Source organism: Trifolium pratense, linkage group LG4, assembly GCF_020283565.1.
Source record: "Trifolium pratense cultivar HEN17-A07 linkage group LG4, ARS_RC_1.1, whole genome shotgun sequence".
Lineage (NCBI taxonomy): Eukaryota > Viridiplantae > Streptophyta > Magnoliopsida > Fabales > Fabaceae > Trifolium > Trifolium pratense.
In genome coordinates, this window is record NC_060062.1 from 1,331,934 (window position 1) to 1,352,244 (window position 20,311).

Consider the following 20,311-nt stretch of genomic DNA (forward strand, 5'->3'; position numbering starts at 1 on the left):
TAGTTGAAAATTGTTGGCATGATTGTTGTTGTTGGAATTATTGATGAGGCTCCATGCTTCATCGAATTTAACCTTAACATACCAATTAATATACGTTATCAAAACAGAATGTTTAGCAATATCTTTAATCGTCTTACGCAAGTTACCTGACATTCTGTAAGCATGTCTCAAAAGGTCGGACAAGGAGTAATCTTTGTTGCAACAAAACGGACAACGATATGTCGAATCAGAGATTTTAAACGTGTAGTAATCATCCTTCAACCTTTTGTAGTATCTACGCTCATAGTATTCCAAATCAGATTCACCACGCGTATGTTCTGATTTTATGTAGGTAACAATAGTTTGGTTGTTATTACGAACCCTAATAACCGGAATTCGTTCTCCTCCCCTATTCGGATTGATTCTGTTGTTGTTAACGTTGTTGGATAACGTCGTCATCTGTGTTGTCAGAGCGGTGATGGCCCCGGTTAAACCCGCTATGGCACCATCAAACTCTGTTTTCGTCACCGGTTGATCTCCCATCTGATCACGTTAGAAAAGAACAGGAGAAACCTGCTCTGATACCAACTGACGCAGTACGGAAGCGTGAAGGAAAAGCAAAACGCTAAACCTAATGGATAAAGACAAGCCGCAAACACAAACTTGTCAAAATAGGGTTTCGGAGTCCACCGAAAGAGTAATTTGGAATCCACCAAATTTGAGAAAATTCTCTGAAATTTTATTGAATCAAAAGGTTTCTTTCAAGGCTACAATAGTTTACCTTAAATAGTAGTGAAAAATAAAAATAACAAATCTTCTAAAAGATTGTAAAAATAAAAATAACAAACCTAGCTAAATAAAAATAACAAATCTACCTAAAATATAAAAATAACTAATCTAGGTGAAATATAAAAATAAGAAATCTACCTAAAATATAATAAAACTAAATCTAACTAAAATAATAAAATACTGAAGAAATCCTCCTACATCAGGAAATGTGAGTTAAATCCCACATTAGTCGGAAAAATTGAAGTTGAGGGACATATAAGTGAAAAGGTCAATGGCCCCAATGCTTGATGGTTTTCGGTGAATATGTAGTGTCAAAAGTCACTTATGTGATTGATTAAGGTCTAATGTATCAATGCAATCTAGTGAAACTCCATTTCACGGTATCATCAAATATTGCAATTAATTTTAGTGGCATCTTTCTATGAAAAAATTGCAATTTTAATTGGGATATTGCTAGATTATGAGTTCTTTTTTATCTATAAAAAATTGCTTATCTTTGCTATAACGATATCTTGAGTTATGCAATTTATTTTGAAGTGAAATTAAGACCATTTAATATCTAATATTCATAAGCACATTTCTTATGAAGACAAGACCTAATTTTATTGTTCAACTCATAATTCATTCAGATATTGTATAGTATGATGACCTCAACATGTTGTGCGAATTTGTACATTTGGAAACACAACTATGATGAACACCATCTGAGAAAAGTCATGAATTTGTTGCGAGATCTTATATAAGATTGAACAAATCTTCCTTTTGAATATCATGATTTTGAAGTGTAGTTAGGTTCAATCCGTATCGATATGAGACTTTAACATTTTTACAATTGATAAGAGTTGACGCACATGGTGACTTTTTTTCTCTTCTTTTTAGTAGTTTCACTCACCTATTAGTATCTAGTGGAACATTTTAATTAATCAATAAATAACTCTTTGCATGATCTAACTCTCAATGAAAATACAAATTTTTAGAACTTAAGTTCATGAGAAGAATTAACATAAAAAACTCAATCATTTAACGTGGAATAGTCTTATAACTTAATCAAATATCACATTGAACATTTTTATCTTAAGAATATAAAACTACGACAATTAACTTATATTCTATCACACCAATGTACATTTTCATTTTAAATAATAAATGTGTGTACAAAACAAAACAACTGAAAAATCATTTATTATAAATTCAGAAGTATATATTTATTTATTTTACAATTATATAGATGGTAAATTGTCAAGCCATCTATCATTATTTATGAAAGATGACAAAGTATATTTATTTAAATTTAAGTCTTTTGGTTTCTTCTCCCACTTGACACGTCTCTTAGTATTGGCCCCCGGTCCTCTACAATTAATTTCTGCAAATGTGGTCTCTTTCCTGCATAAATTTGTTTACAAATTAATAGAAAATGTTACATTAGAAGAATTGGAATGTTGACAAATGAATAATTAAATCATCAATCTAACAATGTCAAGTTGTCAACAACAACAAAAAACTAAGGAAAGAAACGGGAAATTGGTGACATCTAAAATGAACTCAAATATATGACTAAAATAGGTGTTGTCTACTAAAAAATTGGAAAGCATTTTTTGTTTTTAATGTTCAAGGTATTAGCCAATACAAAAGAGTTTATCAATTAACATTACAGCAGGGGAAATAATAATTACTATTTTTTGTTTTTAATAATTAACATATCATTGATTTTAATTACTATTTTTGCAAAATCTACATATTAAACGTTGACAACTAAACATGAGGGTTGCCCTCATTGAGGGACTTAACCTAACACCTCACAGCACATACTGACAACAGGCATGCACTACCCGTGTCCGCATTTTGGAAGTTGGAAGGCACTCCTCATTCATTACTTTTTGTCTTTTCTATCATGTAACAAAAAACAAAACAAAAAACTTACACTTGGGCTATCTTTGAATTCCAAACATCCCATCCTCGAGGGGAAATCACTGAAGAAAAATATGTTCCCCAAAATATAACTCTTGCGTAAGGTCTCCAAGGTCTTCCAAGTTTCACCTTGCCATTTCCAACAATTGACCCTCCTCTAAAAACAAATCCACTTGGATCATTTGGGTTATCCCTACGTTGTGCTGTCACAAAACCTGAAGGTCTAGATTTTCCTTGAGTGGCATTCATCACACAATTCTACAACAAGTCAAAATCCATAAAAAATAAATGCTTAGTGATAATAGATTAAAACATGAGGTGTGAGCTTAATCATAATAACTTGACTTTATAATGTCTTATTTTTATTATTAACTCTTTGTCCATAATATAATGTTGGTGATGAAAAAACAAAGTATTACCTCAAAATAAGATTGACCATCACCACAAATGAAGTCAACTTCGCCTTGAATATAACAATTTTTAAAGTATTGGCGCCCCTTTGCTGAAAGCAAAGTATCTTGATAACCAATGAAACTACAATCAAAAATTGCAGTCTTATCACCATGTATAGAAGCTGCTACTGCTGGTCCATTATATCCAAATGTGTTCTACAATTGTACACACAAATAATTGAAGAGTTATAAAATACATTGAAAAGAGACTATTTCTAACACTTCTTTTACGTACCTGAAATTTAATGCCACTCAAAATTACATTAGGTGGAGAAGAATGAAATGTAGCACTCATGGTTTGGCCACCATCGTGAAATGATTTGTTGTGAGTAATAATTGTGTTATGTCTACTTGATCCTTTTAAAATAATGCACGACATTCTAATATCTGTAAAAATTTGTTCCCTACCCAATTTTCCAAGTATATAAGAGGTTGTTTGTTATAATTTTCTACGAGTATGAGGGTGAAAACATAATAAATTTTAGCTTAAATATCACATTTGTTCCTGTATGTACGCACTTTTTAGGTTTTAGTTCCTGTATCATTTTTTTTTAATAAAAAAAATATCTCTGAATGTGCAAATCTTATTGATTTTCATCCCTCCAGTTAAAAAATGACTGTGTTTAATTAGCTACAAACGCAAACAAAAGGGACGAAAATCAGTAAGATTTGCACATTCAGGAACATTTTAAAAAAAAAAAACAAGTGATACATGGACTAAAACCAAAAAAACGTGTACATACATGAAACAAATGTGATATTTAAGCCATTTATTTAATACTATAAACTAATTAACATTTAACATTTCAAATTGCTTTGTATATGTTCTTATATTAAAAATATAAAACTTACTTGTATGTGCCAGGACCTATATTAATCATAACCCATCGATCATTTGGTTTCTTTATAGAATCAATGGCAGCTTGAATAGTATGGAATGCTCCTTTTTTATGTTGGTCAACAGTGATGGTATTTACAATTTTCTTCCCTCCACAATCTATGGCTCTACCAAAATAAAAACAACTAATAAACAATACTAAATTGAACATTATTGGTGTTGGAAGCAACTTCATATTTTGAGACAAAGATATCATGCATGCCTTCAAGTATAAATACACTAAAAACAAATTGAGCACCTCTTCTTCATTCTATCTTCCCTTGATGGTTGTTAACTAACAAATCAAAACTGATATTTATTTTTTTGTCAAATATTAAATCCTCTTAATGTATGTATGATAATTTTCCTAATTTTAATATTACTTTTAATCCGATTTTCCTAATTATACTTAAAGAATATATCTTGGGCCAAATACTTAAAAAGGTTAATCAACTGGTTTTCTAACACATGAACATTAATTTATCACCTCTTGACCAAAATCATCTCTGATCAATCAATTTTGATTTATCATCAGAAAAAGAGATATGAAAAATCAATGTGTGTCTTTTGGTTAGAAGGCTAATCAAAACAAGAAGTAAAATAGAAAAGAAAAAAAAAGAATGAATTATTCTTTAAGGAAAAAAAATTCCAATTGTGTCACTCCAAAAAAAGATAAAAAATGCTTTCCAGCGAATAAGAGATCAAAGCTCGAAATTTAACTAAGAAAAAATCCATGTGTTTCATGTATGGTTTTTAGGATGTAGGAGTATTTTTTTATTTGAATGTGAACATTCCTTTGCTAATTAAATATACTTCTAAGAATATTTTAAAAATAAATAAATATACTTCTATAAAATAACATGGATATTAAATATGAATATGATGTACGCAATCGATTTGAATAAATAAATAGATTTTATTTTGATCCCTTAAAGATTTTTTTAGTTCCACATTGGTCCTTTAATAAATAAATATTCCTCTTTGATCTCTTAAAGATATCTTTGTTTGCCCCATTGGTCCTTTATGTTAAGTTTTTGCCAAAATCGTTAACTTTGGGACAACCAATATGAAACCTATTAAAGTAGATAAGGCCTTGCATATTAAACCTATTAAACTATATAAGGGACCAATTATGAAATTGAAATTAATATTTTATGAGTTAACATAAGAGACTAATATGGCAAATAGAGATATCTTTAAGAGATCAAAGATGAACGTTTAATTATTAAGGGACCAATGTAACTAAAATACTAATTAAGCCAAAAATAGCCTAAAATATTTGTTGATTGACATTAATTTGTATTAATCCGTAATCATAATTTAATCAATCCAATGAATATTTTCCTGTATTTTATAATAATGAATATTTTTTTAACCATATTTTTATGGAAAAAAATTACTGCATTTCATATTCAATATAACATTTGAATATATGTTAAAATATTGATGAAAATGTGAAAACTAACTAAAGATATAGAATCATTCTAGCAAGATTTTGGACAACTTTATTTGTTTGTCTTGTGAACTCTAAATAAAATACTTTTGCACTCATCGATAATAGTACTAAAATCTCAGATACTTGATTCCTTACTATCAAACTTGTCAACCACTTATTTGGAATCAACCTCAAATAACAATGTGTCTCTTGGTTTAATCTTACAATTTTTTGTGAACAAAAGTGAATTATTATATTATTTCAAATTAAAATTGTTGAATATCTTTTAATAGTTGTTTGTTTTCCTTCATCGGGTGCTATGAATTTCTCTATAAATAGAGTCATTTAGAAAGCAGAAATCTCATAACTTAACAAGTTAATATAAAATTAGCTAATGTGCTCTTTTGCCTGCATAAATTTGCTTACAAGTTAATAAAAAAATATTACATGACAATAGCAATAGTGACAAATGAATAATTATATCATCAATCTAACAATGTCAACAAAAAAATCTAACCAAAAAAACTTACAGTTCACTTATCTTTGAAGTATTCCAAGCATTCCATCCTTGAGGAGTTACCACAGAAGAAAAATATGTTCCCCAAAATATAACTCTTGCGTAAGGTCCCCAAGGTCTTCCAAGATTCACCTTGCCGTTTCCAACAATTGACTCTCCTCTAAAAACATATCCATTTGATTCATTTGGTTTATCCTATGTTGTGCTGTCACAAAACCTGAAGGTCTGGATTTTCCTTGAGTGGCATGCATCACACAATTCTACAACACGTGAAAATTCATAAAAGAATAAAAATAAATGCTTAGTAGTAATAGATTAAAAATATGACAGCAAAGTACCCATCAAAAATCAAACCCGGTTCTGCACAATTTATCCTAGAGAGAGCTCATTATTTACTTCAAATCTCACTTAACATGGTTATAAAATTTACCCTTATTAATAATAATTTCTCTTCCCCATTTATTTTTATATAAAAAAAAGAAGATTAAGTAGATTAAGAACAATAAAAACAAATGGGCGAATTATTTATTCACGACCAGTATCTGGTCCATGAAACCGTCTAATTTGATTCGGGTGTCAGTTCTGGCATCAAGTCAAGTGGTCGTTATAACTCCCTCCCAATTGCAGTTGCGAGAGATCAAACCATGATTCTTCATACCAAATCTAACGCCAATCACTATTGAACAAACTAACTATCGGTAACAAATGAAAAATTTATATAACTACTAGATTGTGTAGAAATGATTAATGTGTTCAATCTAAATGAAGGAACGATAAATATTTAGCTAGCACATTTGGTCAAAACAATGGTCTTATATGCTCTAGTTCAAAACTAACTAGTAAGTAGTAACCACAAAAAAATGAACGATCGGTCGATATCCACATATTATTCTTGTACTCAATATTTTCCCTAATATAATGTTGGTGAGAAAAAAAATTACCTCAAAATAAGATTGACCAGCACCACAAATGAAGTCAACTTCACCTTGAATATAACAATTTCTAAAGTATTGGCGCCCCTGTGCTGAAAGCAAAGTATCTTGATAACCAATAAAACTACATTCAAAAATTGCAGTCTTATCACTATATATAAAAGCTGCTACTGCTGGTCCATTATATCCAAATATGTTCTACAATTGTACACACCTTATAAACAATTATAAGAGTTATAAAATACGTTGAAAAAATAATATTTCTAAGTTCTAACACACTTCTCTTACTTACCTTGAATGTAATGCCACTCAAAACTACATTAGGTGGAGATGAATGAAATGTAGCACTCATGGATTGGCCACCATCGTGAAATGATTTGTTGTAAGTAATGATTGTATTATTGCTACTCGATCCTTTAAAAATAATGCACGGTTTACTAACCGGTATAAGAACCTTTTCCCTACAGAATTTTGCAAGTATAATAGGTTGTTTATTACTCCATCCGGTTTTAAATATAAGAAACAACATAATTTTTATTTTTTTATTTTTGGGTTTCACCACCAGTTTAATCTGGTTTGGGGAGTCAGTTCTGGCATCAAGTGATTTCATCCCCCTTCCGTTCGCAGTTGCCGGGGGATTGAACCGTGGTCTTCTCCCTACCAAGTTCAGCGTCAATCACCACTGAACCAACTAACGACTGGTGAATCAACATACTTTTTAGATTCAATGAAAATAGATGTATTTGGTCTATAATATAGACTAGATGCATCATTTTTTCAATGAACCTAAAAAATGTTTTGTTTCTTATATTTAGGACCGGAGGGAGTACAACTTTCTACGAATATAAGTGTGAAATCATAACAACAAATTTATTTAATATAAACTATTAACATTTAACAACATTTTCAAATCAATTTGTATATGTTATATTAAAAATATAAAACTTAATCAATTGTTAATTGATAGATGGGTGCTAGATTCGGTAAGAAGGGCCAGTTCAATCCCCACAGTTGTGATTGGAAGGGAAACTGAAATTACATGATGCTAAAACTGATCACTGAACCAGATTAAACGGTCCAGTACCCGCTACTAGTAGTGGAAACAAAAAATAATAATATAAAACTTACTTGTATATGCCTGGATTTATTTCAATCATAACCCATTGATCATTTGGGTTCTTTATAGAATCAATGGCAACTTGAATTGTTTGGAAGGCTCCTTTTCTTTGATGGTCAACATTGATGGTATTCACAACTTGCTTCCCACCACAATCTATGGCTTTACCAAAATAAAAACAACTAATAAACAATACTAAATGGAACATTATTGGTGGTGGAAGCAACTTCATATTTTGTGACAAAGATATATATCATGCCTTTAAGTATAAATACACTTGCTTGTTCAAGAAAAAAAAAAGTATAAATACACTTAAAAATATTGAGCACATCTTCATTCTCTTTTCCATTGATGTGATGGTTGAAAATTAACAAATCAAAATTGATGTTTTTTTGTCCAATAATAAATTCTCCTAATGTATCCATAATAATTTTCCTAATTTTATTATTATTTTTTAATCCAATTTTCCTAATTATACTTAAAGAGTATGTTTTTTTTGACCAAATACTTTGTTTTTGAACAATTTTTGACCAAATACTTAAAAAGGTTGATCAAGTAGTTTTTCTAACATATGACAATGAGCTAATTTATCACTTCTTTCCTTTTTATTTTGACTAAAATCATCTCAGGTCAATCGATTCTGATTTATTATTAGAAAAAGAGATATAAAAAATCCGTAATTTTCATTCAACTCGTGCATATCATTTTAAATTTTAAATTTTTTGCTGCGGTCAAGTTTAGTACACTATATGAATCTCTGTTATAAAAATTTAATTTTCTTTTTACCAAAAGATAAATTAAATATAATTTTTTTTGTTTTTTACATATAAAAATTCATAAATAATTTATCTTAGGTTAACAAATTTGTTTTCAATACACAATCCATTTTAGTGCAACTGTGCAACAAATATTAAGAGGCAGAGATACGAAGGAGAGAGAGAGAGAGAGAGAGAGAGAGAGAGAGAGAGAGAGAGAGAGAGAGAGAGAGAGATAAAGTTGTTTGTTGCTAGAATTTCAAAGGAGTATTTCAAAGGAAATAAATTATTTTTTTATTGCGCATTTTATGCATAGTTTTTTTTTTTTACCGAAGCATTTAATTATTAATATGAATCATGATGTTTTTATATTTTATGTCTAGTATTTGTTATCAATTTATGTATAAATATTTTGTTACTTTTTAAATTTTTGTCTAAGTATTTGTTATTTTGTTAATAATAATTTATTTATTATCTATGAAATACGAAAAAGATACGAACAGTTCAATAGAAACAAAAGAAAATTTCAATGGTGTAACTCTAAAAATGATCAAAAATACCTTACAGCGGATAAGCCTGAACTAAGAGATCAGCATCCGATAAAGCTTTTAATAAAAATGTACTATTTTTTAATAACAATTATAACAAATAAAATAGCTTCCAAAAATCTTTCAAATAAGCTTAGGACACCATACACATATCACAACACTTATTACTATTTGGAAAAATAAAAATGTTAATCTATGTGCCCCAAAATAATAAAGAGGCTGCATGTGATGTTATATACTCCCTCCGGTCATTTTTAGGTTGATGTATCTAGTTCATAATAAGGAGGTTGACTGTTGGCAAATTTTTCAACAAGTAATCCGTTTGACAGAATAATTTACAAAAAAAATTAAGTCCTATAAGATGGAATACATACAAGAAGGTAACTGATGTACTTCCATGAATGTATATCTCATTCACTCTTCCCAGCTATCTTTATAAGTATAGTACACTCCTTTTTTACCATAAGCTAGATGATGTTTAAGATAGTAGTCTCCTAAGAAGGTAACATCACTAGATACTGCAATCCATGGAGGAGTGTACAAGATACGCGCATTCTTAAGGGCGAAACCATTGAGAATTGGCAATGGAATTCCTCTCTTTAACTGCGAGTTTAGGTACGGTATGATGACGGTTTTGAGGACAGTTGATGACGTTGACTGCAAATGTTTACAAAGTAAAAGAGTAAGATAAGATTCATATAATAGCCATGTTTTTCATCTGATTTTATACCAAATTAAAATATTTGAGCTAAAAAGATGAATGCATTTATTGATATTTACCTGAATTACATTCATGTGAAGTTTCCCTATTTTGCTCCATTTCAAGTGTGTCGAGAACTTCTTCAATTTAAGCCGACCTGTAAGACTGTTTCGTACAATTTCTGCGTCACACGAAGCACTAATGTCCTGTACCAATAACCATGATTAATAAAACATGTTAAGATAAGGTACTAATCATTTTATCAAAATTTAGAAATGTAGCAAATTATAAGAATATTTATAAAAATGTAAGCTTCAAAACATACAACAGAGATGCATGCAACAGGTATGACTTCATCGGCTTCCAGAACATCGATGATTAAATCTACAGAAATGGTAGCATAGATATCTTGATCTGAGACTTCTATAACCGGTGGAGAAGATATAGAGATATTAAGATTCATCTCATCATTTGGATATTGCTTGTATAATTGAGGAATGATGATTTTCCAGTCAGCTGTGTTTAAAAAAGCCTGATTAGGTAGTTCATCAAGTATCCATTGCAACGCATCTGCCTGAGACAACAACGACATAAACTATCAAAACTATATTCGAGTCTAGTAACACAAATGCATCAGTCCAGCACAAGCATTGAAGTTGAAATTTGAGAATTTAGAAACTTACTGCAAAGTAAACTTCGGAGGCCGATTTGAAAACATTTTCATGTAAAGAAATTTTTATCATCTTTGGTAAATCACCACTAGAAACAGAAATGTTATCATATCCTCTGTGGTAAACTTGAGGTACTAAATCATCATTTCTCTCGGTGAATAAACCGTTGATTCCAAGTTCAATAGAAGAATTACTCAGCACAGGATTGCCTACGAAAGAAACATTCAAAACAGCAGTTTCATCTAATAAAATTGCCTTCGGAAGAGTTTGCAGTAAATCGTCAAGTGTTGGTATCCCTTCACTTATTTTCTTAGAAACCGTATCTTCGACTGCAGATCCTATATTTCCTTTAAAAGCATCAACTAGCCTGCAGTAAAACAAAAAACATTCACATAATACCTTTAACTATTACCTATCGATTTATCTATCTATCTGTCTGTCTATCTGTATTTTAGAGGATCACGATTCTTTAAATTTGAAACGGATTGTATGAACAAACTTTCTATGTATTATCACAAACCATGTCTTAGGAAAATTGCTTACACTTGATAAAGCCACGCTGCACCACCGTTCACTTTTATAGATAATTCGCCAACATCACATCCATAATCTAAGAGAATCAGCTTAAGAGTTCCTTCTTGGTTCGTTAAATTTACAGTAAGTCCGACTTGCAGATCTTCGACCTTCCAAACATATCACAACACAACCAAGTGAGTGATATTATTGTAACAGGTTTTTTTTCCTGTCAAATACTAAAACACATTTGTTTTATTGTTCATCTTGAAACCACATATTTATTTTCAATATCTGCAGTTTCAACTATATGCAGTTGCCTATGTTCTACCAGTTCATCCAGTCTAAGGTCTTGTCTAGATAAACATCTTAATTAAGCGCTTATAACATAGCATATGAACGTGTTCATCCAGTCTAAGGTCTTGCCTATGTTCTACCAGTTCATCCAGTCTAATGTATAAACTATTTCTAGAACAATAGATAAAGTAAAATTAAATTGTTTTTATGACCTGTTCTAGAGAGTTTATGGAAATAAGTTGAAAATAGCATATGAACGTGAACTTGTCATAAGTTGTTTTTATAAGATCTTCCAACCAGCGTGTGAGGCGGGTAGCTCAACTGGTTTCAGCTAAAAGTTCCTAGGTTAAAAACCGGGCAAATGAGAAAATACTAACCTAACTACTAATTACTAACATTAGCCGTTTTAAAAAAAAAAAAAAAACTTCCAAACAGTTCCACAAGTGCTTATGTGTAGTTAAACTCAAATAAATCAATTCAAACAGACCCTTATTCCCGTTGCCAGAATAGAAAATGCAATTCTAGAACTAATTTTGATCAAACTAACCAACTTGTGCAAAACATTTATTCCTATCATTCCCTTAAAGGTCAAACCTTGTGAATTAAATCACATAGAAACCATGAAATCAAATGCACCTTTAGCTAGAAAAAAAAGTATATATAAAAATGAAAAATACACCATAGATGAATATATATATATAATACCTTAACAGTGGCAGTTCCACTATCTGAAATTCCAATTGGAACTAACCAACTACTAACTGTATATCTCCAATTCAAGCTCAAATCAGCAGTAGCACCAGAAACAACAACAGCAATACCAGTATCACCAATTTCAATATATGAAGAACTCACTTGAATATCTTTGATTGTTATCTCAGAAAGAATCACATTAGCTTTTCCAACAAGAGGGACTTGAACAGATTTCTCAATTTGTGGTAGCTGAGAAAGAACTATAGATTCAATAGTTTGGTTTATTAGAATATCTTTGACAAAGTCAAGACCCTTATCAGATATAATCACAGAGATGAAACTATCTTCGACAAAAACACTGGTTGAGAATCTTGAGATTAATAAGAGAGACAAAAGAATGAAAAAATATTTATGTGACATGTTTATGAATTAATGATCATGAAAACATCAACATGAAACCTATGATATGGTGTTGTTGAATCTTGAAGACAGTTTTTTAAGGTTTATGTTTTGTAATTCGGTTTCTGATAACAACAAAACTGTGATGATGGTTGGTTGATTTTGGAAGTTTGTTGAATGATAAATATTATTAAATTGGATGGAGTTGGCATAGTTATCAATTATTATTCATATATAAATTTAAAATAAAATATATAATGTGTGTATGCTCGAGACCCACGAGACTTGTTTATTTATTTTACTCTTCAGTATGTAGATTCTGATTTCTGACTCTTGAAAATGAATGTTTAAACAAGAGCATCTCCTGGACATCATTAGAGAAACACCAGTAATCCGAAACTCGGCCGAAAAACAACTAATTAACTATTAACTCATTTTAGATTTCTTTAAAATTTTATCTGAATAATCTATATACTATAATTTTTCAATCAAATGGTAAATTTTATAAAATTTATATTCGTTAAAACATTATTAAGTAGTGTAATATTATTTAAATGTTATACTAGTCAAGAGCTATCAAAATGGACTAAGGGCCGGCTCGTATGGGCTTCAAATTTTATCGGATCAGGCCAAAAACCCATATTTAAATCTGGGCTTTCTCGGACCATGCTAAAAACCCTAAAAAAAATCAGGCTAATGTTTTAAGGTCCAAGCCTACATTTATTCGAGCTTGACAACCGGCCCATATGTGTTAGCCCATTTTGACAGGTCTAGAGCTGTCAAAACGTGGTATCCGACCCTAAATGTCCAGCCCAGATGAGCTTCGGGTTTTATTGGACCTAGCCCATTTTGACAACACTAGTGAGAATCAACATCTTTTGCAACTAATGAGATATACTCTTTCTATTCCATTCTGCAACGAATATTCCAATTGATTTTGAAAGATATCAGGAAGTTCCGTGCATTAACATCTTGTGTTGAAAATGACACTTTGACAAGTGAAATTCAGAATTCAGGAAATGCATGATTGCAATACCAACCACACGAAGTGTAAAACTAGAGCAAATAATAATACATTACACACGTTACATAAATTGAATAACAAACTTTTATAGCTCAAACGAATATCAAAACTTGAATAGTGGGTTTTTACCACATATTTATGGACTCCCAATATTCCCTGATTCAATCCAATTCTTCCTAATCAAGTTCTCATATATGCAAATGTCATTTTCCTTCTAATCCCTATGTTCATCACAGCTTCTGAATGAACAAAGGTAAGAACCATATATAGCCAAATCACAAACTACTTCACAACACTGCTACAATAATAATAAAGATGCATGAAGCACAGAAGCAGGCAGGTGCACAAGCATGTATGCCAGACTCTTGCCTTCAGAACTGACGATTGTCCTTCATTGATTCCTTCCGTTTCAGACATCTCTACGATTCAAGTCCCGTTCGTCAATTCGTGTTTTCTGATATAGAGAAATAAAGAAAACTGCTTTATAGAAAGTAATCTGGCGCTGGTTTCTTGGCAGGTGCCCCTCTTGATTCCTGCGTTTCATTAAAATTTGAACATTAATATCAGTGGGGAGGGAGATCCTAATGTAGCAAAGAACAGTGGCCACCAATTGTTTGCTCAAACATGCAAAGATAGAACATTCAAATGAAAAGTTCCCCGTACAAAAATTCAGTAGAATAAAAATATTGCAACCATAATGCATCAGTAGTGCATTCTTTACCAGATGAATCAACAGATTTGACATAAAGGGATTAACACTCGTATTGCTGCTATATGAGGAAACAATAATCCATATAGCTTATCTATGTACTGATTTTATTAACAGTAATAATCAATATCAAGTGAGTTTTTGCCAACAAACCTGTGGGGCAGCATCAAACACACGAAATTGCTTGTTAAGATTACCATCTAACTCCAGAATTGCAGCTACATTACCACATCTGTAACAAAGATGAAAATTACCTATTAAATACACTGGCTTACAAATAATAACAGACTTTATTGAATTGATTAAGTACCTGTAGCAATAATTTGGAGCTGACCAAACAGTAACTATCTGATTGTTGAACATCCATTTATATCCTTCCATTACCAACTGATGAGCTCGGCATATATAGTCAATGTTATTGGCGTGGTTAAAAGAAGACACAACACTGCCACCAAACAAGAAACCAGCACCACGTGGACTTAGACCCCATCCATCCACAATATCTTCAGGATCTGACCATAGAAGGTCACACATGGCACCGTCATGAGGTACCTCTTGCTTTCTATCAATAGTTCGTATCTGGATATGAAAAATAAATAATAATAAAATATATAAGTAGCCTTTGTACAATCAAAAACTTCAGACACAGATAAATTAGGGTGGAAATTCTAACCTGGTCCAATGTGGAAATGGCAGGGGAAAGACCACCATGAACACTGAAAATCTTGTTTTCAATTAGAGCAGACAAGCTGTAGTTTATCGTTATCAACAAAAGAAAGTCATTAGTAGAGATGCAAGTTGAAACAATTAAGTTTGCAAATGAAGTTAATTTTATTAAGCAACTACATAAATATTAAAACCATATTTTTCTTTTTGGTTATTTCTATACACGGAAAATTAAATGATAGAAAAACATGATATAGGACAATCTTTTCTACACCCTCTCTATTACTCTGTGAACTCCCATGACCATGAGGCCTCATTCTTCGATAAATTGTGCCCACTCTCTCTCTATAAGAGTATGTAATGTGTGTTGTTACCATTTTACTTCTCTATATCATTTGATAAGGCAATCAAAATATCCGTTCTATGGTTCATGGAATCACCCTCCTGAATGCTTTTCCTTCTTAAAGTACACAAAGACAGGCTACAAAACGCATCCTTCTAGTCCTAGCCTAACTCATATCCACCTAAACCCCCTTCCCTCTAAAATAGAAAGGAATAGAATGCATACAATTTGCAAGTAACAGTGACAACATAGAAAATCTTCAATCATGAATTTGACGGTCAAAAGAATAACAGAGAAAAACAATCCAGAAGATGTTTCCCAAACAAAGAGCTTAATTTTCATAAGGATTATAATATAATTTTCTTTGTAGAAATTTTTTTTCAAAGAAAAGCACAAGAAGCAGCCCCTGTACCCATAACAGACAGAGAAAAGAGAGATGTCGGCAACAATATAGTATGAAAACTGCAGTTTGTGTTAAAACAGCCATTTCAGGTATTTTATAGCAAATAAAGCATTTAAGTCTTGTGGAGGGGTAGCAAATATAGAAAATAAAGCTCCTGTATGCAGGACAAAAGTAATGTTTATATTTATATCTCAATCTGCTTTATGTCATCCACAAAAACAGACATGGAAGGACCAGCCTCACTCGCACAAAAGGAAAGACTGTTTCTAGGATTTGAACATTGACCAAGTCATAAGGCAACAACCTTACAGTTGTGCCAACTGCCAAGACTCACCCTCTCCACAGAAACATGTGTACCAATAAATGTATTAGATCTACTAGATAGCAGCAAACCTTAAGTAATCGAATATGTCAGTACAATATCTCCATACATTTACTGAACCATACTTCCGAAGGCACTCGTCATAGAAACCGTATACCTGCCAAGTGATAGATATCAAATAAGTATTCCGAAGTCAAAAAATTTGAGAAATATTCCAGTGTCTTTTCTCCTTCACTTTTATTCATTATTCCACTTCAGCTAATATACAAACCTGTGTAATCTGACGACTTTCATGGTTTCCCCTAATGAGTGTTATCCGGTCTGGATACCTTACCTGATTGTATGTCATTAATTAGTTACAAAAATAATGAACAAAACAAAATAAGCACAGATAATAATGACTTAAAAGGAATGAGTGAGCCAGAAACTGATAGAACCTAGTTGGCAAAACAAAACTCTTTTGACTTTAATTTTTTGTTTAAAGAAACTATAACAAGACAGCTAATCAAATCTTTATGGTATGAAGAAATCATCAAGAGATAAACAAAGCAGAATGAAGGAGCTCTGGGCATTCTTCCTAAGAATAAAGAAAAAATAACAATATATAGAGAAAAAGCATAAGCTCAAAAGTGAACAGCCCCTTCGCGTTATAGATAAAGCAACAATAACACACAAGCATTTCCTCAGTAGGTTGTACATGGATCAATCGACACCACAACTTTCTCAAGTATACAGTTCATAAATATTTCTTTTATCTCCAATTACCTATAGTCTATGGTTTGACCTATCTATAGTTTTTTTTTTTTTATCTTCCTCTACCTTTAACTTAAGCGTTGTCAACTGCATATTGCTGAAAATAGTTGTTTGTTCAAATTTTGCACTCAAGGAGACTATACCGCAGCTGTTTGACAACAATGTTTAGCTATTGTACTATAACCTCATTATAGAAAAAGGACTCCCCAAAAAAAATCATGATCAGGAAACCTACAAAGTGGGTGGTGCAAAATTGCAAATAAAACCCTGTCTAAGTCAAAAAAAAACCCGGCATAACATTCAATCTAAGTGCATCGACAGCCAGCCAAAAAAACAAAACTTGAAAGCACCTCATTATCATTTTCACTAACAAAACCTCAATACCAGATTACTAAAAGACCACCAATAACGCCTCCTCTGGCAGATTTTCAAGTTTTGCCACTCATACCATCCCACACAAAGACTTGTAAAAAAAATTATTCAATAATAATACTAGTAAATTGCATACAACCAAATAAAATCATCAAGTACACTCAAACACATAACTTTATCCTATCACCAATCCCATAACCTGGAAACCATAGCTGTAAATTTCTACCCTATCATAAATTAACCATTGAGCAAACTGACTAAACCATTCTTAAAATTGTTGTCAGGCAGCCAAACACAGATCCAAAACATACAACATCACACACCAAAAAAAAAAAAAAACTACACCATGGTCTAAACTCTAAAATAACCACCGAACACGATTATTACCTTGAGAGCGAGCAAAAGCAGAAACGTCTCAACGGAGTAAAATCCTCTATCAACAAAATCCCCAAGAAAGAGATAGTTTGTTTTAGGACAATCACCTCCTACTTTAAAAAGCTCTTTCATATCATAAAACTGCCCATGAATATCCCCACATATCTACACAACCAACAAAGTAGCTATTAGTTCCGTTGCAATAAAACAAAAAAATCACAAAACAATATCATAGTAAAAAAAAAAAAAATCCAAAGCAACAAAGTGTCCGTTGATTAGCTTATTTTTTGACCTTGTGCAAAACAGCTTATGCAAATAAATAAGCTTTTACTAGTATATATTATTCATAAGCTTATCAAGGATGTTTATGGAAAAACAACTTATAAAGATACAATTTTCGTTAGTGAGAACTTATGAATTAACATAAAAACTTATTTATTTGCATAAGTTATTTTTTCATAAGCTAAAAAATAAGACAATCCAAACCGGTCCAAAATCTAAAACTTATGCAAACCAGCTTACAAAGATAAATAAGCTTTTACTAGTATATATTATTCATAAGCTTGTCAAGGTAGTTTATGAAAAAAACAACTTATGAAGATACAATTTTCATTAGTGAAAACTTATAAATTATTTGCATAAGCTATTTTTCATAAGCTAAAAACTTATTTATTTGCATAAAAGCTATTTTTCATAAGCTAAAAATTTAAGCAATCCAAACACCCCCAAAATCTACAAATTAATAATTAAAAAAAGAAAGCAAAAAAACCTACGAAATCTCATTGAAACACTGACCCTAAAATCAATTTTGATTACATTAAGTATTATTGTTACTTATTAGAGTGTGCCCTAGATAGATAAATTGAAATTTCCAGTAAATTAACAAATTAACAGTAGTTGTTAACCTAATAACTAATTAAAAATCATAAAAAACAGTGAATCTGAAATGAAATGAAGTATAAAGTAGAATTGAATTAGATTTACAGTAACAGGTGCATCGACTCTTTGAACATTGCTTTCTTCAACAAGAATTTCCATAGCTTTAAGGCAAAGAGCTTTCACTTCAGATTCCTTCAATGGTTCGCATCTCTTCAGTTGCTCTATCTGTCTATCTAGGTCTGACATCTCCTTCACGCGCGCACACTCTCCCTTCTTCTCTTCTGTTCAGTTACACTCACTAGGTTCTGCTTCGTTAATTTCGTTTTTCTTGGTTCTGCTTTTTTTTTTTTGTTCTGTTTTGCAAAAGAGGCTCTATATTTTCATGTATTTTGAAAATATGATTCAATTACTTGGTTCAGGTTTTGTGTTGGAGTAACAAGGGAAGTCCTCACATCAATTTCTAACCATATTAATTATTTGTAATATTTTTAAATAATTGTTCTCTTTTTTTTTATATAAATAATATGCTTAAATATATTTTTAGTCGCTTATTTAAAAAAATAAAATGAAGTTTTGATCCCCAATTTTAAAAATTAATTTTTTTGCCCCTCGATTTTTTTTAAATTTTAGTCTTCACCTCATTTTGAGGTAATTTGCTTATGTGGCATTGTAAGTAGTTATTATGTCGTAATGTTTAGTTGAACAAATTTAATATCCATATCATTTTTTTTAATTCATTCATTTTATTTTATAAAATATTTTAACTTTATTATAAGCAATGTTTTAAAACCCGGACCGGTGATCGACCCGGTCAAGGCAATGGGTCACTGGTTCACTGGTCAGACCAGTGGGTCACTGGTCAAACCGCATGGCTATTGACCCGACTTTTATAAAAAAATTAAATATATTAACTTGAATTTCATAACAATAAAATTTAATTAAAAAAAACTTCCTTCAAACTTTTTTCAATAAAATTTCATATATTTAAAAGAAAAAACACAAAAGCTTTTCATTTCATCATTATTTATATTTTGATTCACATATTTAACCGTATAATATTATAATTTAGTCAATAAAAGTACTATTATATCATAATTTTTAATTAGAACAACATAATTTATAAGTCCAAAAAAAAATACATAATTTAATATATTATATTAAAATAAAACAGTGAATATATATTAAATTAAAAATAATAAGAAAAAAAATGATCAATGTATTTATTAATACATGCCATGATGTTTTATAACTAATATAGTAATATAGTAGTATTAAATATATTTGAGTTATTTAGAATATCACATAAATGTGAGTGGTAATGATGTTGTTGTTTCCAAATTCCAAGTGACCTGAGTTCAACTCCCATATACAACATATTTAGAATTTTTTTGAAATAATTGATTTCCTCTTCAAACCGGTCCGGTTTACGCGTGCGGGTTAACCCGGTTCCCGGTTCAACCATCAACCCGGCCGGGTCACAACGGTTTTCTGCGGTTTTAAAGCAGAACCGGTTCTGCATGCTAACCGAGCCGGCCACCCCACCGGTTCCCGGTCCGACCGTCCGGTCCGGTTTTTAAAACTATGATTATAAGCACCTCATTTTGTGATTTTGACGAACTTGATAGAATTGAGTTTGACGAAATTTATTTTGTGAAAATAAAAAGTTGATTGTAACCTTTTCTTTCCTAAAATATTTTAAAATCTTTCTTTAGTCGTAAAGTTGATTATTTGTGACTTCTTTTACATCAGTTTAATTGTTGGACTTAACAAAAATACAGAAAACATATAATACCTCTTTAGGGGGTATTATACCGCATAAAAAGTAACCCAAAAAAAATACCGCATAAAAAAAATGATAAACTACAAATTTTTATGAAATAATC

The 20,311-nt window shown here is 31.1% G+C and overlaps 3 protein-coding genes and 1 pseudogene across 3 annotated transcripts; all 4 read right to left on the bottom strand.

Moving 5' to 3' along the window:
• Nucleotides 1-1,988: 1,988 nt before the first annotated feature.
• LOC123882465 (putative pectinesterase 10) lies at nt 1,989-4,177 on the bottom strand. The gene is made up of 5 exons (XM_045931324.1): nt 3,981-4,177; nt 3,349-3,532; nt 3,096-3,284; nt 2,690-2,934; nt 1,989-2,151 (listed from the first exon to the last, which is right to left on the bottom strand). The coding sequence occupies exons 1-5, from the start codon at nt 4,175-4,177 to the stop codon at nt 1,989-1,991; spliced, it is 978 nt and encodes a 325-aa protein (XP_045787280.1).
• A 1,789-nt stretch (nt 4,178-5,966) lies between these two features.
• Nucleotides 5,967-8,238, bottom strand: LOC123920635 (annotated as a pseudogene).
• A 1,279-nt stretch (nt 8,239-9,517) lies between these two features.
• Nucleotides 9,518-12,898, bottom strand: LOC123923962 (putative BPI/LBP family protein At1g04970). The gene is made up of 6 exons (XM_045976711.1): nt 12,196-12,898; nt 11,224-11,363; nt 10,693-11,047; nt 10,335-10,583; nt 10,090-10,215; nt 9,518-9,966 (listed from the first exon to the last, which is right to left on the bottom strand). Exons 1-6 carry the CDS (start codon nt 12,601-12,603, stop codon nt 9,724-9,726), a joined length of 1,521 nt encoding a protein of 506 aa, XP_045832667.1. The 5' UTR covers nt 12,604-12,898; the 3' UTR covers nt 9,518-9,723.
• Nucleotides 12,899-13,672: 774 nt separating this feature from the next.
• Nucleotides 13,673-18,852, bottom strand: LOC123920901 (serine/threonine-protein phosphatase PP-X isozyme 2). The gene is made up of 8 exons (XM_045973232.1): nt 18,534-18,852; nt 17,562-17,714; nt 16,321-16,383; nt 16,121-16,206; nt 14,989-15,064; nt 14,626-14,894; nt 14,469-14,547; nt 13,673-14,139 (listed from the first exon to the last, which is right to left on the bottom strand). Exons 1-8 carry the CDS (start codon nt 18,672-18,674, stop codon nt 14,089-14,091), a joined length of 918 nt encoding a protein of 305 aa, XP_045829188.1. The 5' UTR covers nt 18,675-18,852; the 3' UTR covers nt 13,673-14,088.
• Nucleotides 18,853-20,311: the final 1,459 nt, after the last annotated feature.

Excerpts from the sequence above, each read along its gene's own strand:
- LOC123923962 (XM_045976711.1), bottom strand. The coding sequence starts at position 12,603 with ATGTCACATAAATATTTTTTCATTCTTTTGTCTCTCTTATTAATCTCA. Across the intron at positions 10,584-10,692 it reads CCTCCGAAGTTTACTTTGCA|GCAGATGCGTTGCAATGGAT; the intron begins GTAAGTTTCTAA and ends TTGTTGTCTCAG. Across the intron at positions 9,967-10,089 it reads TTCACATGAATGTAATTCAG|TCAACGTCATCAACTGTCCT; the intron begins GTAAATATCAAT and ends AAACATTTGCAG.
- LOC123882465 (XM_045931324.1), bottom strand. The coding sequence starts at position 4,177 with ATGTTCAATTTAGTATTGTTTATTAGTTGTTTTTATTTTGGTAGAGCC. Across the intron at positions 3,533-3,980 it reads ATAGGTCCTGGCACATACAA|GGAACAAATTTTTACAGATA; the intron begins GTAAGTTTTATA and ends AAAATTGGGTAG. Across the intron at positions 2,935-3,095 it reads ATGGTCAATCTTATTTTGAG|AATTGTGTGATGAATGCCAC; the intron begins GTAATACTTTGT and ends GACTTGTTGTAG.
- LOC123920901 (XM_045973232.1), bottom strand. The coding sequence starts at position 18,674 with ATGTCAGACCTAGATAGACAGATAGAGCAACTGAAGAGATGCGAACCA. Across the intron at positions 16,384-17,561 it reads TGCTTTTGCTCGCTCTCAAG|GTAAGGTATCCAGACCGGAT; the intron begins GTAATAATCGTG and ends ACATACAATCAG. Across the intron at positions 14,548-14,625 it reads GCTCCAAATTATTGCTACAG|ATGTGGTAATGTAGCTGCAA; the intron begins GTACTTAATCAA and ends TCTTTGTTACAG.